The sequence below is a fragment of the Mandrillus leucophaeus genome, unplaced genomic scaffold, assembly GCF_000951045.1.
Source record: "Mandrillus leucophaeus isolate KB7577 unplaced genomic scaffold, Mleu.le_1.0 Scaffold18, whole genome shotgun sequence".
Lineage (NCBI taxonomy): Eukaryota > Metazoa > Chordata > Mammalia > Primates > Cercopithecidae > Mandrillus > Mandrillus leucophaeus.
Genome location: NW_012101809.1, coordinates 8,392,429 through 8,410,007, shown reverse-complemented (window position 1 = coordinate 8,410,007; position 17,579 = coordinate 8,392,429). Strand labels below are relative to the sequence as shown.

The 17,579-nt window shown below is 39.9% G+C and overlaps 1 protein-coding gene across 1 annotated transcript in view; it reads left to right on the top strand.

The window, feature by feature from the left end:
* Window positions 1–17,579, top strand: part of SORCS1 (sortilin-related VPS10 domain containing receptor 1) — a 450,233-nt gene that overhangs the window by 320,380 nt on the left and 112,274 nt on the right. The window contains exons 9-10 of the mRNA XM_011977539.1: window positions 3,381–3,560; window positions 14,416–14,562. Of these exons, the coding sequence (XP_011832929.1) occupies window positions 3,381–3,560; window positions 14,416–14,562 (327 nt within the window). The remainder of the gene's footprint in view (window positions 1–3,380; window positions 3,561–14,415; window positions 14,563–17,579) is intronic.

Below are 17,579 nucleotides of genomic sequence, written 5' to 3'. Positions count from 1 at the left end.
GAAAAAGCACATTTTTCCCAATAGAAACAGGGTTTAGGGAAGGAGAAAAAAGTTGCTATATAAATATTTTAAACTTTTCAATTAGAATGTTTAAGACCAATATCATTTGAAAATGGCTGTTCAACATAATTATATGAAACAAAGGAAGGATTGGAACTCAGCCCATATCTAGAGATGGTCATTTTAATCTGTTATCATTGTGTGATTAGTTCTCTAAGTGACCTAGACCACAATATTTGATGCATCTGTGTTTTCCTTTCCAAATCTACAAAATAAAGGCTTGGGAGAAGTGACCGGTACAGGTGATGCACTTTACTCTTCCAGCATAGGATTATTTAATCAAATATCTATTGTGAGAAACTCAGAGGTTCACCAGTGCAGAAATTCACTGTAAATCACAGAAGTGGGAATTAGCTATGCGGTCAGGTTATTGTTGAAATATTTTAACTTGGCTTCAGGGATTATGCTGCATCTTACTGACAAGGAAGGGAAGATGAATTGGGAACAGTTGTTTGATGCTTCTCAATGTCAAGGTAAGGATTTAGGTCTTTGCCCTATAGGATGGAGAGCCATGGAAGGTTTGGTCATCAATGCAGGAACAGCTCTGGAGCTAATTTCCACAGACAAGTCTCTCCGTTAGAAAGAAACCAAACACTTGGGTGTAGCTTCTCCCAGTTCAAAGAATTTTAAATTTTATTTTAAACAACAACAAAGACACTTGGGTGAACCACTTCTTCTCGTGTATGTAGTTAGGACTTGAGTATTTGCAGTAAACAGAAAGGCCAAATGAACCTGGATTAATCAACGAAAGGGATGTAAGGGCTCACTTAACTGAGAGTAGCTAACATACCTAGAGCATATGCTAAGTGCCAGACACTATTAGAAGTGCTTAACACTTATTAATGGATTTCATCCTCACCACTCCATGGGGAACCTACTATCCTTGTCTCTATTTTGCAGGTTGAAATTATAAGACACAGAGTGTCCAAGTTCACGTGGCTAAGTTATACAGCCAAGATCTGAACTCAGGTGGTTTTACTCGAAAGTCCATTCTTCAGTCACTTTGCTAGACTGTCTTCTTTAACTGAAAAGTCTGGCAGTGGGATCAGCTGCTTAAATGTCCACATTTAGGGATCAAAAAATGTCACAGGATTGGGCCATCTCTCTCCATCCTCTGACCCTGTTTTCGTAAGGATTGGTTTCATCCTTTACCTCTAAGATATGTCTCCAGCAGATGTGGAATTTTCTCTTTTATTCTTACTGCCTACAAACCAATAGTGAGATACTAATTTTGTCTCTCCCTAATGACTCTGCAGTCATTCTAGAAACATGTCATATTGACTTTATGTGGGTCACCTGCCCATCACCTATTCAGTTGCTGTTGCCAGAGAAATGGAATATTCTGAATGCCAGTTCTAAAAGCTCATTTGTTGTGCTGCTGGTAGAAGAAAGCAGAAAAAAGTTTAGATGAAATATAGAAATATACCTGAGAGGAATGCAGCTGTTTTTCAAAAAACATCAATCCGTGCAGTTGGACCTGCATCTCCTCAGGTTCTGCATCAGATTGAAAATATTAAAAAATATATAATAAAAAGTAATACGAATTAAATAAATGATACAACTGTTTACATAGCCTTTACATCGTATTAGGTATTGTAAGTAATCCAGGGATGATTTAAAGTGTACAGGAGGATGTGCATAGATTACATGCAAATCTTATACCACTTTATATAAGAAATTTCAACTTCTGTGGATTTTGGTATCTAAGGACAGTCATGGAACCAATCCCCCTGCAGATACCTAGAGAGAGCTGTAATTACCAGGAGAAATGTAAATAGACATTCAGTGGATAGAAGCACACATTAAATTAATGGGCAGGATTCATTTTTTGGCCTCTCCACTTGGGGTTCTTTCTACAAAAATGTTACCAAACTCGAGTATGTCATATTGAGCCTGAGTAGAGGTGAGGAATATAAAGCTCTTTGGATATGGACTTCTCCCTCTGGGATTGAGTTTACTGTGATAAAGGGTAAAGAGGAGAGGGAATCTTGTGCCTAAACATCTAGAGCAGAGTCAGAGCTGAAATGCTGCTTAATTGAGAACATGGGCATATATGACAATGAGAAATTTAGGTTAGTAGTTAGGTAGAATTTTCCTGCACTGGAATTGTTAACAGGAAGATTGCCAGATCTCCTAAAGCTTTTCAAAAATAGAGTATGGTGCATCTGGAAAGATTAGAGTACTAAACAATGCCAAAAACAAGAATTGTTCTACGTTGTTCTTCTACCTTTGTGGTTATATGCAATCTTTGTTTTTGTTTGTTTTGTTTTGGTTACTTAGCTTTAATTTTTGGTTTTTGGAAGTTGTTTTATGTCTACTGTCTTGGGCAAAGGGTAAAATGCAGCCAAGAACATATTAACAGACATCCCCTAAAGAAGAAAGCAGGCTTTGGTCTGAGTCAGCAAGCTTCGGACTGTGGTAGCTTCCATTGTTCTTCTCTAGAGTTACGAATGGGGGAAAAGAATTTGAAATTCCCACCCCGGGGGCATTTACTCACTGCCTCCATGCTACCTTTGCTTTAATTCTGTCTTCCAGGACCACCAGGATCTGAAAACATCGTCAGTTATGCAGACTATCTTTTGCCCTTTTTCACTGGAGGATTCCTGCAGAACCTCTCAGTTTAGGTTTTGATAAGCAGCTAAGTCTTTGAACACATTAACATGAGGATTAGTACTTTGGGTTTCTCTGGTGAATATTTTCTTAGGGCGGAGGGTAGAGGAGACTGGCTGGGGGTTGCTGAACCTTAGGGCAGTGCTTTTCAAACTTTAATATGCATGGTAATTATTTAGCAATCTTATTAAAATGCAGATTTCAATTCACCAGGTGAGGCCTAAGGTTCTATGTGTCTAACAAGCTTACAGGTGATGTCCTTGCTGCTGGTCCATGAGCCACGCTGAGAGATGCAGGGTTTGTCTATTTTCTCTCTGTCCCTCCAGCTTTTCCTCATGTCTGCCCCATATATGCCTTCTGAGCAAGTATCATATTTGTGCTTGGCAAAAATATCAGGATGCTTGATTCTCCAAATAATACATATTTAAGAAAGTATTTTTCAAATTATGTAATGAGGCATTTAAAACTGATCTATCAAACACCCCTCCATCCTATTTTTTAATGACCTTATTGCCTAACCCCACAAGTGACAAAGGAAATATATGATTAATGCTTAACTAATTATTATTTCTCATATATGCAAAAGGAAGCTACCTTCTATTAAAGTGCTCATTCTGGTATTCTTCATTTGATGCCACACTCTTTGGATGCCTGCCAGGTTAACGTGTAAAACTCTTCTTCCCTCTTCACGACCTTGTGTCTTTTCACAGGACATGCATGTTATCAGCACCGATGAGAATCAGGTGTTCGCAGCGGTCCAAGAATGGAACCAGAATGACACGTACAACCTCTACATCTCAGACACACGTGGTGTCTACTTCACCCTGGCCTTGGAGAATGTCCAGAGCAGCAGAGGCCCTGAGGGCAACATCATGATCGACCTCTATGAGGTATGTCACGAGGCATATGTGGTCCTAAGCCACAGCAATGCCCAGCTGGCTGATGGAAGCCCCGCATGGACTCTTTTCCTGGTCATTTTAATACAGTTCCTTATGTGGCCTCATTTCTCTTGGGAAATGGAGAGATTTGCAGAACATTTTTATTAGTTAATTTGCAATCCACAGAACATCTCTGGGAGGGATTCTGGGAGAGATTCTTTTTTGACAAACTCCACAGGACATGAAGGCTTAGCGGACTTGCGGAATGTCTGGGGAGGCAGCCAATTACAGGGTTTGACGAGAGTGGCCTGCATGCGATGTTTGGACATAGTTTTGAAAGGCAGACAGGGCCGTGAGTAAAGGGATGGTGGATGGCACTCCCTTGTCTCTCAGAAGAAAGAATGAAGGGGATCAGGTCTCCTGCATCCAGTCAGAAGACGCTTCATTTGGACTTGAAGACCTTTCTGGTTAAATAAGCTCCCTTGGCTAATGGCCTTTTTCTCACAGGGCCAGAGAGTGAGATAAGATTAGCAGGTGTCTGTCTCCTAAATCCAGAAAAATAAAATAAACAACTACTACAACAAGAACAGAGCTTAGCAGACTCTTTGTTTCTCAAGATGGCTAAGATTCAAAAGAAAATCATGTATGTTGGATTGGTTAGCTTTCATGATAAATACCAATGCTTTAATTGCCATTGAAGGCACAGTTAGCTAGAAATAAAACTGCTGCCTTGGGATGGATTTTATCCATTCGTCAGTCTTATCATGCACTACGAAAGATTTATAATAGGTTATAATAAGCCATTTGAAAACATTCAGAATTTGGGAAGTGCAACAATATACCTATATTCTATCTGAAAAAAAATCTAAAATGGATTCAGATATGTACAGTCATAATGACACTATCATTTAGTCAAGAATAAGCGCAGTGAGTCAAGAGGTTGTTTGTCTAAGAAGTAAGGATATATCTAGTATGAAAGAAACTAACTTCACTTAAGAAATTTTAACCTGTCATTGTAATCCCTTTCAATGTGTTCTATCTTCCTCCTCCTTCAGAGGTTCTTAGTGATTTTTTTCTAGTATCTAAACTTTTATGTATGTATAAAAGCATATTAGTAAACTGTATGCCAAAGTTAGAGCCCAGGTATTTGTAATAGAAATTATGGCAGACTAGCATAGGGTCTAGTTTATATGTATATGTTTAGAAAATTCTACTGCAAACTTTTTCATACTTTCACAAGTTTTTCCACTTCTTCTTCTGCCCATGTTTCAGATAAATTCAGTATCATGTATGACAACCTCAAACTGTATTCTAGAAGAAATTTACATATTGTGATGATTTAGTTTCAACTTCATGTTGAATAAAATTTAATTTAGAGTACAGATTTTGGATTTAGGTTGCCTAAGCTTAAATCCTAGCAATGCCACTTGTATGTATTCTTGAGACAAATCCAGTAACTTCTGAGCCACAGTTTCCTTGCTTAAAATATGGAGATAAATATGATACCTACTAGATGTGATTTTTCTGAGGATTAAATGAATTAATCCTTTCAAAGCACGGAGCACAGTGCTTAAAATACAACAATGCTCAACAAATTATAGATAGCATCATTAATATTATGTTCCAGTGTGTTCAAGCACCACTGCAGTGTTCTACTCTCATAGCCTTAACATCTACCCACGTTGTTTAAATGCCCAAAACATTTTTATTATTTCGGATTCCTACATCTTCCCATATTGCAATTAGTGCAGCCATATGACATTCTTCATATCAAGTAGTTGTCTTTTTTTTTCTTTTCTTTTGATATGGAGTCTCGCTCTGTCACCCAGGCTGGAGTACAGTGACACGATCTCGGCTCACTGCAACCTCTGCCTCCTGGGTTCAAGCTATTCTCCTGCCTCAGCCTCCTGAGTAGCTGGGACTCCCACCACCACGCCCAGCTAATTTTTGTGTTTTTAGTAGAGACAGGGTTTCACCATATTGGCCAGGCTGGTCTCAAACTCCTGACCTTGTGATCCGCCTGCCTTGGCCTCCCAAAGTGCTGGGATTACAGTAGTTGTCTTCTTATAAACAAGTGTAAATTACCACATTTCTTTTTCATTGGTAAATAGACTATAAACAATAGACTATAAACATTTTAACTTGAAGTGTGTTTTGTTGAAATGTCATGCATTTTCTTGCCTTGACTCAACACTGAGCATGCTCTGAGCATTCACTGGCATGAAGTCAAAGCAACTGCCCAAGCTTAATCACCCAGTTTTCTTTCCTGGCCCTCATTCTATCCTTGATCTCCCAAAAACATATTCTGACTTTCAGGTTCCATCTTCCCCTTCCTGATTATCCTCTTCTCTCTTTTTGAGTCAATATGGAATTGATTCTCTGGATAAATTTTGTTTGCTGACAGAAATAAAAACCATTTTAATTGGTCCCTTGATGATGAAAAAATGACAAGTTTAGACAGGAATGACTTTGCAATGTCTTGTTATTTGCAACTCTTTTCATGACTAGTTTTCTGAATTCAAACATCAGTAACAGGTATGGAATGAAAAGAGGAAACAAGGCGACCTCTGGACATGCCAAACATTGCTTTGTTAATCTTGTGCTTCCCCTTTGTGCCTCTTTTGCAGTTGACTATCTGTAGGGAAACTGCTGGCTCTTATTATCATCATTTTGAGCAGTAGTATGACTGTATTGTGTAAAGGTGCTCTGCATCCTGGGGCTGGGAGAGAGGAGTCTTTGTTTTATTAGCCTGACAGTTCACGGCAACTTGAATTGAAATTGATGTGATCAGAACGGCAGTGCCGTATCTGCTGATTACCTAGATAGAAAGAATATTGGCTGACACGGAGCCTGGCACAAATGTTCCCTTAAATCTGATTGTTCTGGCTAGCAGGAAGCTGAAAGCCATCCAGCATGAATTTCCCAGTAGAATTGTAATGAATGATGAGAGCTTAGAGATAAATGAGAAGTAAGAAAATCCATAAATGAATTACTAAGGAGCAAAGATGAGCAACACATGAGGTGGGGGTTACAGAGACAGCATACATGGAGTGCATGTCTGCTCACATTTGGGGTGACTGAGGAGGATGGCCTTTGTTCTTTGTTTGCTTTTGCATGCCAATTATGTGCTATTCCTGCATTTGTGAGCTCTTCAGGCTATTTTAGCAGAGGTGAACTGTATAATGTATAAACATGTAGATGGGTCTGTGCGTCACGGATGTGCACTGCTGATGGGTCTTTGTAAAAAATGCAGAAGGAAGCACTGTGCTCATTAAAATTAAGCATTTTGTTTGCACATACGTTGGAACCTGGATACAGATTCTGTGTTCTCTACCCTAGAACTATGTGTGTATATGGAATGAGAGAGAGAAATGCTAGAGACAAAGTGTTGGGGGTACAGCCTTATATGGTTTAGTTATTGAAATACCAGAATTTTCCATCAGTGTGAATTGGACTCCATTCAAGAGAGCCAAGAAATAAGAGACAAGAAAGTTGGCCTCAGAGCAAAAATACTAGAAATGGATTTTGTTGATATTAATAATGTCTAATATTTTGGGCCACTTTGTGCCAGGCATGGTGTAAAAAACCTTCCGTAACGATCTCATTCAATGCATACATTAACTTTATGATGTAGGAACTGTTGTCACTTTCACTTCAAATATAAGTAAATGCAGGCAGAGAGAATACAGCAACTTTTGCAAGCCCCCAAAGATGGTAAGTGGCAGAGTTAGGACCTAAACCCTAGAGTATGCGAACTCTCAACTATAGACTGTCATGTTTTCCCTGAAGGATCTGCATCTGGGCTCGTATTTGGTTGTGATACGAGCATTAAGACTGAAGAACATAGAAGGGCAGGGTAAATAGAGTTAGACTTTGCATACCAGTTGAAAACAGAAGACTGGAAGAAGAAAATGATGAAAGTCAATGTAAAGAGAATCAGAAGTTTGATTGCCTGAGACCTATCTATGCCGCGCCTTTAGTACCAAGTGCTGAGTTACAGCTAAGTTCAGGCCATATTGACACATGGCTCGCAGTCTTGTTGGGTGGATGTGTTTGTGTAAGAAAAGCCTGGAAACAAGTGTCCTAAAACTCCATCACACCTGAATAGAATGAATGTTCCAGTGGCATCGTGTGGGTTGGGGAACAGAAGACTGCATGTCTGGTGGTGGCCAGAGCAAAAGAAATGTGCTGAGTGTATCTGAGAAGAGTGATGCCTGATGTATTTGTGTAGTGTGGATGATGAGAGGGAGCCTGACAGGTTTGGATGACACCTTCTCTCCTTTGGGAAGGGAATATTAATTAATGATGATGAAGAGCACTTTGGCTTAATAGACAATGACAGTTCACCCCAGCTGAGTGCAAAGGGTTGTGTTGGGAGTGAAGCCACTTGGCTGACAAATTCAGAATACACAAGAATGTGTGCATACATGAGTGAGCCCTGGTGGGTGTCATGAAGGACAGCCAGTGACCAGGGCATGTTCTGTTACACACAGTGTCTTCTGTATCCTCTCTTTAAAAGAGAAAACTCAACGGTTATGATAATATAGCATACACCTTGATTTCTTGGAGAAAGACTGCCTCTTACAATCTAGGTTAGGAGGTAGGGAAGAAAAATGCTCTCCTATTGAAGATACGTTTATTACAGGATATTGAATGTACTATTGGCCAGGTGCAGTGGCTCACGCCTGTAATCGCAGCACTTTAGGAGGTGGAGGCAGAAGGATCACCGGAGGCTAAGAGTGTGAGACCAGCCTAGTCAACACGGCAAAACCCTGTCTCTACTAAAGATACAGAAATTAGCTGAGTGTGGTGAAGTCCCAGCTACTTGGGAGGCTGAGGCAGGAGAATCACTTGAACCCTTGAGGTGGAGGTTCCAGTGAGCTGAGATGGTGCCAGCCTGGGCGACAGAGCGAGACTCCTCCTCAAAAAATAATAATAATAATAGTAATAGTAATAATAATAAAAGAAAAGAATGTACTATTATTTCAGGCTACTGTCTCTTGAGGAGGAGAGTGCTGTTTGAGGAGGAGAGTGCTCTTTGGTTGGGGCAACAGAGAAGGAAAGAACATTTAGGTTTTTCTTGGCCAATGGTTTCCCTGATTGTGAAGGCACCCCTGGCCTCATGTCTCTCCTTCCTGCTATCCTCTCTTGAGAAGAGAAAAATATCCCATCCACAAAGCCCAAAGAAATTGTGGCCATGAATATGTTCTCTTTCTTGCCACAGTTGTTGTTTCATCTTTTTGATTTTTTTTTTTCAAATTTTGGCACTTAGGATTTGTAATCTAAATCTGAGACTGAGAGGGTGGTAGTATTCGTCTTTTAGTCAGTATTCAAGGCAGAAATAAGCAAAAACACCTGCACAGGAGTCTTCCCAACTTAGCCTCTGCATGGAGCTTACAAAGGGTTTTCTTACACAAATACATGAGTTCCTTTGAATTAATTTATGATAAAGAGTATAAGGAGTACTAGAGATGTCTATAAGAAGATTCCTGATTCCCTTAAGAACAGGACAGAACCATCCAGAAAGTAAACCTAAAAAACACGGGAGAAATTCCCAGCACCTAGCACATTCTAACTCTCAAAAAATGTAGTTGTTGAGATATTCTACGTATTATATCTGCAAGTGCCTAGAAGATCGTATGATACTTAGTAGATGCTCAGAAAATATTTACTGAATGACTAGAGTAAATGTACTAATGACTGAATAAAATACAATTTATTTGAGTAGAACATTCTGATGCGATATTTCTCTCAGGCGATATTTCTCTAGGATAAAAGGAGAAGTTCGAAGAGGCAGTATAGCCACAGGCCTAAGGGTGTAGATAGACTCTGTAGTTAGACAGACTGACTCGGAGTCCAGATCTAAGATTCTCCAGGGGGATGACCTTAGGCAAGTGATTAGCCACATCTGAACTTCAGTTTTCTCATCTGTAAATGAGGATAATATGAACTCTAATGCATGCAGATATTCACAAGTTCCTGTTTGCAAAGCCTTTCATGTACAGGTTGAGGATACCTTATCTGAAATGCTTGGGACCAATAGGGTTTCAGATTTTAGATATTTTTGGATTTTGGAATATTCACATATATATAATGAGATATATTGGAACTGGGACCCAAGTATACACACAGGATTAATTTATGTTTCATACACACCTTATCACATAGCCTGAAGTTAATTTTAAATAATATGTGTAATAATTTTGTGCATGAAAGTTTTTGTATTCTAGAAATTTATTTTTTATGTTTTATTGGTACATAATAGGCACACATTTTCAGGGTATATATAATAATGTAATTTATATAATTAGTAAATAACATATTAGTGTACTTGAGATTATTCATCACCTTAAATATTTTTCTTTTCTTTAGAGTTTTGATTGTGTTTTGCCTGTGACCCATCACATATGATTAGGTGTAGAATGTTTCACTTATGGCATCATGTCAGTGCTAAAACATTCTAAGTTTTGGAGCATTTTGGATTTTTAGATTAGGGATGTTCAACCTCTGGTACCTGAAATTTATTAAATTTCAATACATTTGGGTTGCCATTATTGTGATATCTTTCCTCCAAAACAGCTTTATTAAAATATAATTCACATATCGTACAATTTATCCACTTAAAATGTAAAATCCAATGGTTTCTAGTATGTTCACAGAGCTGTGCAGCCACCACCACAATTTTAGGCCATTTTCATCATCCAGTACAGAAGCTCCACAACCATTAGTAGTCACTCCCCGTTTCTCCTCCTCGCATCTTCTCCCCGGTCATGGTTACCAGAGACTTGGGTGTCGCACCTTCTAATGCAGAACGCTCACTGCCTATTTCAGTAGGAACAAAGACAGGGGCTGGCGCGGTGGCTCACACCTGTAATCCCAGCACTTTGGGAGGCCGGGGCAGGTGGCTTGCTTGAGCCCAGGAGTTTGAGACCAGCCTGGGCAATGTGATAAAACCCTATCTCTACTCAAAACAAAACAAAACAAACAAACAAACAAAACCCCCAAAATTAACTGGGCATGGTGGCGTGCAACTGTTGTCCCAGCTACTTAGAAGGCTGAGGTGGGAGGATCGCTTGAGCCCAGGAGGTTGTGGCTGCAGTGAGCTGTGGTCACACCACTGCTCTCCAGCTTAGGTGCCAGGGAGAGACCCTGTTTCAAACAAACAAAAAAAACCAGGGTTCTTTGTATAAAGTTACTTTACTATTATTAATTTTAAAGAGTAGCTTGGTAGAGTGAATGACAATCTGAAGGTTGTGTTAGAGTAGGAGACCATAATGTGAGAGGTCACAGGGGATGACAAAATTGGAATTAATATATGATAAAGAGTATAAGGAGTACTAGAGATGTTTACGGGAAGATTGAGTCCCATAGGAAGATCCCACAGTTGTTGACAGCCAAGATACAGGTACCATCTGTATGAGAGACAAATTAAAGAACAGAGAATAAGTGTCGGGATAATCAGGATGAAAAGAGATTCTGATTTCTGGAAAAGGTTTATGAGCTGAATCTTGAGGGATGAATAGGTAGAGGCATATCAGGAGGCTGTCCAAGGGAGTTGGGGGTAACCTTTGTGAACAAAGAGAGTCAGATAAGAGAAGGGAAGAAAGTGTTCTGAGACCATCATGTTGGCAACAGGAAATGCACCAATGTACTTTGTGTTAGAATTAAGGTTTGAGCTGTAACACTTCACATTTAAAGTCTAATTAAAATGATACCTTGACTTATATTAAATAAGAAATAACTGTTAATTACTTTTGAGATATCTGGTAGCACATTTCTCTATATGAGAAGCAAAGACTAAAGTAGCTTTCCAGCACACTCAGAATTCTTAAAGATCTTTATACAGAATTCAGACGGGCAGTAAAGGCAACAATTCTTCTCCCAAAGGAGGACAGACTTCCAGCAGTGGGATGTACCATTCCCATGGGAGTTTCGTCATCAGAAATTCTGTGTCTATGAGAAGACATGGCTTCCGCAGGACATACTGCTTTACCCCACCGTACTCCATCCCTCAGCTCCACTCTATTCCATAAATATGCATGCAGTGTGGATATAGAGAGGTTATCTAGAAACATAAACATGCCCCCTCATTCTCAGTGGAACCTCAGACCCTACACTCACACAGAGAGAGACATATACTACATGCATAGGCAGGTACACACATGTACACCCACGCACATTCCACATTTGGGGCACTCATGCTTGGTATTAGTCCCGTTGATATCTGAAATCCTACAGTGAGAGGGTAGAGGTTCCAGGAAACATAGGATGAGACCTTAGAATAGAGCACTGGAAGAAAGTGGCTCGTGCATGCCTAGGGGTTTCCGTGAGACACACAGAAAGATGGATTTCTCAAGCTCAGAGTGAAAGGAACAGTGAATAGCACAAAAACCTAAGACTAGGGCTGACTACCTTTGCAGACCAGGCCAAAGCAGCAAAAGAAAATAACAAAACAAAAAAATCCTACCTTAAATGGATAAAGTGCCTTGGCTGCAAGAGGAAAATAAGCGATAAGCAGACCCTCTCCAGCTCTATCCTGTGTTGATACACATTCCCTTTACTTTGCCAAGTTTTTATTCCTCAAGATAAACCTGAAGGCCAAGCTGCCAGAGATGAATTACAAAGCACAGCGCTTTGCTCAAGTGGCATTTGATAATGCCAAGCAGTTGGGGGCCAATAAAGTCGCCACTTCTGCAAATCAAATGAACCAGCTCCCAAACATGCATAACCCTGTGCTGGCACCCTTGCCAGAAGAGGGAGAGGGCAGGAAGGAAAATGGGCAATGAAACTACTGGAATAGGTAACATTTTTATTCCTTCTGCACTTATTGTCACCCTCTTGAGTGTTGAATGGTTAAGACAGGGTCATTTCTCATTCCTGGGAATGGTATAGAGGAAAGACCAGTATGACTTTGTGAAATTGTGATTTACGTAATTTAATTTTTTAAAGAACTGGCAGTATATTCATATTTAAGTATGTAACAGCTTCTTGAACATATGCAAAACCAATATGGAGTTCCCTGGTGGGCAGCCCTTGCGGAGCTGGTGCAGTGAATTACTAAATATTATTTGTAATTAACGCACTGCTGTTGGGAGGTAGAGTGCTCCTGGAGTTTATGCCTTCCACATTTGTTGAGGTTAGACAATGCACAAGAAATTGTTCTGTGCTATTGATTGCCCAGAATGCACCGTGTTTCCTGTGTATAATAGTTCAAAGTATTCCTCTCCACAACTGATTTATACCGTTTAGTTGTTTAACATACTTGTTGTTTCAAAAGAGTACAAACGTGGCCCAACTGTAAATTATCCCAGATGCCAGATCAGCGGGTACACACTAATGAGGTCTGACTGTCAAAAGCAAAGGAAAAATGTGTGTCTTCTATCGATTGAAACCCAACCTCTTAGAATTGACAGATTCAAGCTGTATTTGAAGTCAGGCAGATTTGGGTGTGAATCTCAACTTTGTGTGATCTCAGTTTCTTCATCTGTAGAATTGGGGTAAAAGCTGCAGGTGCAGGTTTGTAGTGAGTATTAGAGGTTTTATAAATAAAATACTGGACATAGTGCTTGGCGTTTGGCGAGGTCTGAAGAGGTGACAGCTATTGCCTCACTATTCTGCTTAAAAATTTTTCATGTTGTAAAGGGCCCAAGTTAAGTAGGTTTAAATATGCTTGTTAGCCTGCTCACTTACTCCCTAGGTGTGTTCCAGAAAGCCACCAAGTCAAAGTGTCTATTTCCTCATCCTCAAAATGTGGCTAATGATAATTATTCCATGGTTATTCTGAGTATTAAATGAGGTAATGTACATGCAGCGTTGGAATGCATTACTCAACATGTTTCAGTCCTTTTCCTCACTGTCCTCCTGTTCTCCTGGGTTGTTACAATTTCAAGCAGGGTAAAATGTGCATGAATGTGTTTGATAAACTCCAAAACACAAGAAAAATATAATGTACAATTATTTGCTTTTGCAAGATTTTGACAACTTACTAATGATTACTTCTTACCTAACATATAGAAGAGAAGAGACAATCATTTTCAGAGGCAAATAATTAAGAGCATCTGTTTAGGCTGAGAACAACGGTATTATAAAAACAAAGTAGGGAGTATTTGATGATTTAGGAAAACCACCATTTATTTAAATTTAAAAGCTGTCCTCTTATATTCAGTGCATTCTGGTGGCTTAACAGAGAGATCTTACACAGAAATAAAGCAACAGTAATTGGATCAGGAGCTTTAACTGACCTCTTTCAATTGCCCTAGCCTGCAGATAGCTTGATAATTGAGGTAGGCATTAAGAGCATAAGCTGTGAAGCCACAGAGTTGTGAGTTGATAATCCTGAGTCTGATACTTACTGTGTTCCTTTGGGCAGTGTGACCTTAGGCAAGTCACTTTATTTGGATGAGCCTGAGCTTTCTTCATCTGTGAAATAGAATAAACGATACCAAGGAGGACTGTTTTAAGGATTAGGTGAGATCAAGTATTTGAGACTATGGGTGCTACGCTAGCATGCAATAAAAGTAACCCCTATTTATTTGTTATTACTTAACAAGCAACAGAGCTGAAACCATGAGAATTTATCTCTTGGCAACTGCAGGCTCCTGTCAGCCTATGTTAGGGGTAATAAGAAGTCGCTATCAAACTCTTATTGTGACCCCCATATGATAAGGATCACCAATCTGTTGTTGTTTGTCCAGTAGCCTGGGAAGTCATTATACCTTGAGTGTCACCTCCTTCCCCCATCGTCAACCTTTCTTTCCTCCAAGATAAGTGCTCTCAGCTGACTTTGACAGCCTTCTTTCTTTTTTAAGTAAACAAATATATCGCTTCTCAAATTGATGTATTTTTCAGCCATGTCAATTTTTCCCAGGTAGCAGGGATAAAGGGAATGTTCTTGGCTAACAAGAAGATTGACAACCAAGTGAAGACTTTCATCACATACAACAAAGGCAGAGACTGGCGTTTGCTGCAGGCACCGGACACGGATCTAAGGGGGGACCCTGTGCACTGCTTGCTGGTGAGTCTTCATATTGAAGCAGAATGCTTCACACAGTAGAGGGACAGAAATGGATATTTAACAGAGGATGAGGATAGTTCTGGAACTTTTGCTCAGTTCATGAACAAAAGGGAGTGGGGAGGGGCGTGAAGGCAAAGGGTATAGAAAACTCACAGCACTGCCTAGTGTGATGTGCCAGAGAGATAGGAGAACATGGGCAGTTTCTTGTGCCCTTCCAGGATCCTTGGTTCCTGCCCCAGTTCTGATGAGGGCCTCAAATGGTAGTTTGAGGGAGAATATGATAGTTTCTATCCCTGGTGATGATATACCCCGAACAACCTACTTGCTCATGAGTAACCTGTTACAGAACTAATGATACATAAATTCAGCTGTAGAGTTGATGAACTGAATGCAGAGTCGTGTAGGTGTATTTTCCTGTGGAGATGTTTAATCATATTTTCAGAGGAGTTTATGACTCAAAAAAGGTAAGAACCACTGATTTATACCCTTATTGGTATTCTTTACAATATGTTCTGTTCGTTTTTGTCTTATTCTGTAAAGCTGAAGTTGGCAAACTATAACCTGTGGGAAAAATATGGCCCACCACTTGTTTTTCTAAATAGGGTTTTATTAGAACACAGTCATGCTTATTCAGTCCCGTATTGTCGATGGCTGCTTTCACTGTACAAAGGCAGAATTGAGTAGTCATGAGAGAGACTGTTTGGTGAACAAAGGCCAACGTATTTATTTTCTGTATCATGAAAAAAGCCTGATATTTATTACCTGGCCCTTTACAAGGGTTTGCTGACCCCTACTTTAAAGTATGGCTTCCTTTTAGTTGCCTTACATTTGGGCAGTGTATAGATTCGTAGGAATTTATTTATATATTTGATATATGATGGCATCCAAAAGGAGGATCAAAGATGAATCTTGCTTTCAAGGAGTTTGCAGTCTACTTGGCTACTTGAATGTGACTAGATTAATAAATGGAAGACTGCAGAGTCACATCTCATTCCTCTTAGTAGCTCTGATGCCTGCCCCAATTTTGACACACACATAAGTACTGAGTGAATGCAGAAGGAGGTGAGGAAGAGACAAATTGTAAATTGCAAACATTATTAATACTATCAGTGTCTGTAAAACACTTCAGAAGTTGTGTCTAAATTTAGAAAAAGGAGAGATGATTGTGTAAGCCTAGAGAGAGGGCCACTTCATCTGAGTAAGAAGGGCTTGTAGGGGATGGGGGTGTGTGTGTGTGAATTACACGTATATAGTTGTTCACACTCTTCATGCAGTTCTGACTTTGATGTTATCTGCACTCAGCTTGCTTCCTTCCATCCCGCAAAGTCTGGACAGTCACTTTGCAGGTTCATCTCTCACAGCTGTAGGCGGGTCACCCTCCTAGTTGAGAAGATGCCAGCAGCCATAGCTTGACCTTATTAGTTGCAGAGAATATCACAGTTGTCACTGTGCATCAGGGAAGCAGTCTAAAATTCAGCTTCCCACTCAGCTTCTATCCTTATTACTGGCAACTTACAGGGGGAAAAGGCCAGTTGTTATAGTAATGGCAGTGACAGAGTAAGTAAATGTAGCAACTATTATTGAATACCTACTCTATGCAAGGCACAGTTCAGTGGCATTTTAAAAAAACAGGATCACCTTCCTAGTTCAGCTATAGCAAGTTGGAGCATAGTGCTGCTTAACTAAAGATGCGTGGGATATGCCAGTTCCTTAAGCTGGTCTCTACTCCACAATTTGGAGATTAAATGCCTATGAGAGAGAATTATGAGAGAGAATTAACCATGTCACCTAAATGGGCTTGCCTGGGGACTCTGGCATTATAAATGAACCACTAAAAATGGCTTTTAAGCACTTAGCAAGGTATTCCCTGCTTCACCCCCTAACCCAGTGTCAGAAACTCTTATTGTTGTACTTCCAAAATATAAATGTAGTATCAACTTACTTCCGTATCACTACTGGGACTGCCCCAATCCAAGCCAGCATCGTTGCTCACCTGATCCACAGTGACAGGCTTCTAACTGGTCCTCCCACTTTTACTTGGCAATCCCTTCTCTAGACAGCAGCCAATGGGACCATTTTTTAAAAAATCAACTTTGTTTTGAGGTAAAATACATATACCTGCAATTTTAAGAGTATAGTTCAGTGAATTTTGACAGATGTATATACCCATATAACCATTACTACAATCAAGACAGAACATTTCTGTTGCCCTAAAAAATACCTCTTTGTGCCTCTTTGCAGTTAGAACCCACACTCTCAGCCCAGCACAACCAATGATCCACTTTATTTTCCTGTATAGTAGATTGCTGTTTTTTAAAATTGTGTGTAAATGGTATCAACTTGAAATTAGATCGTATCGCTTCTTTCCTTAAACCTTCTAATGGCTTCTAATACACGTAGAATAAGTAAAAATACTTTATCATGACCAATGAGACTTCATGTGATCTGGCCTCTGTGTAGTTCTCCTCCCTGGTCTCCAGCCTCTCCCCTCTCCCTTTCTTCCTTATATGTAAGCCAAGGTGGAGGAGGGGTTTTTCTTTCCATACCGTGAACTCATCATGTTCATGTATGTCTTAGGGTCTTTGCATTTGTTATTATTTCTCTTCAAATGTCCTTCTCTTTGTCTGGCTTGTTCTTGGCATTCAGATCATTGCTTCATTATCTTAATTTTTGAGAACTTTCTTGAGCATCCCCTAAAGTTGTATTTGTCTTAACTCTTTTTATTTTCTTCGTGGTCCTTACTGTTACCTGAAATCAGCAGGTGTACTGCTTAATTTTCTTGTCCATCTTATCTTCTGAAGTGTGGGCTTCATGAGCCTAGGGATGGTGCCTGTCTTTTTGACCATTCCAAAGAATCAGCTCCAGGAATCATACCTGCCACGTGGTAGGGGCTCAACATGAGGGGTGCCATGTCTGGAGTATGCACTCCATCGAAAGGTGTTGTGACAGTTTCACATTTGGATTTTAATGGAAGCCGTTCATTCCCTCTGAGAGTCCACTGGAGGATTTGTCACATT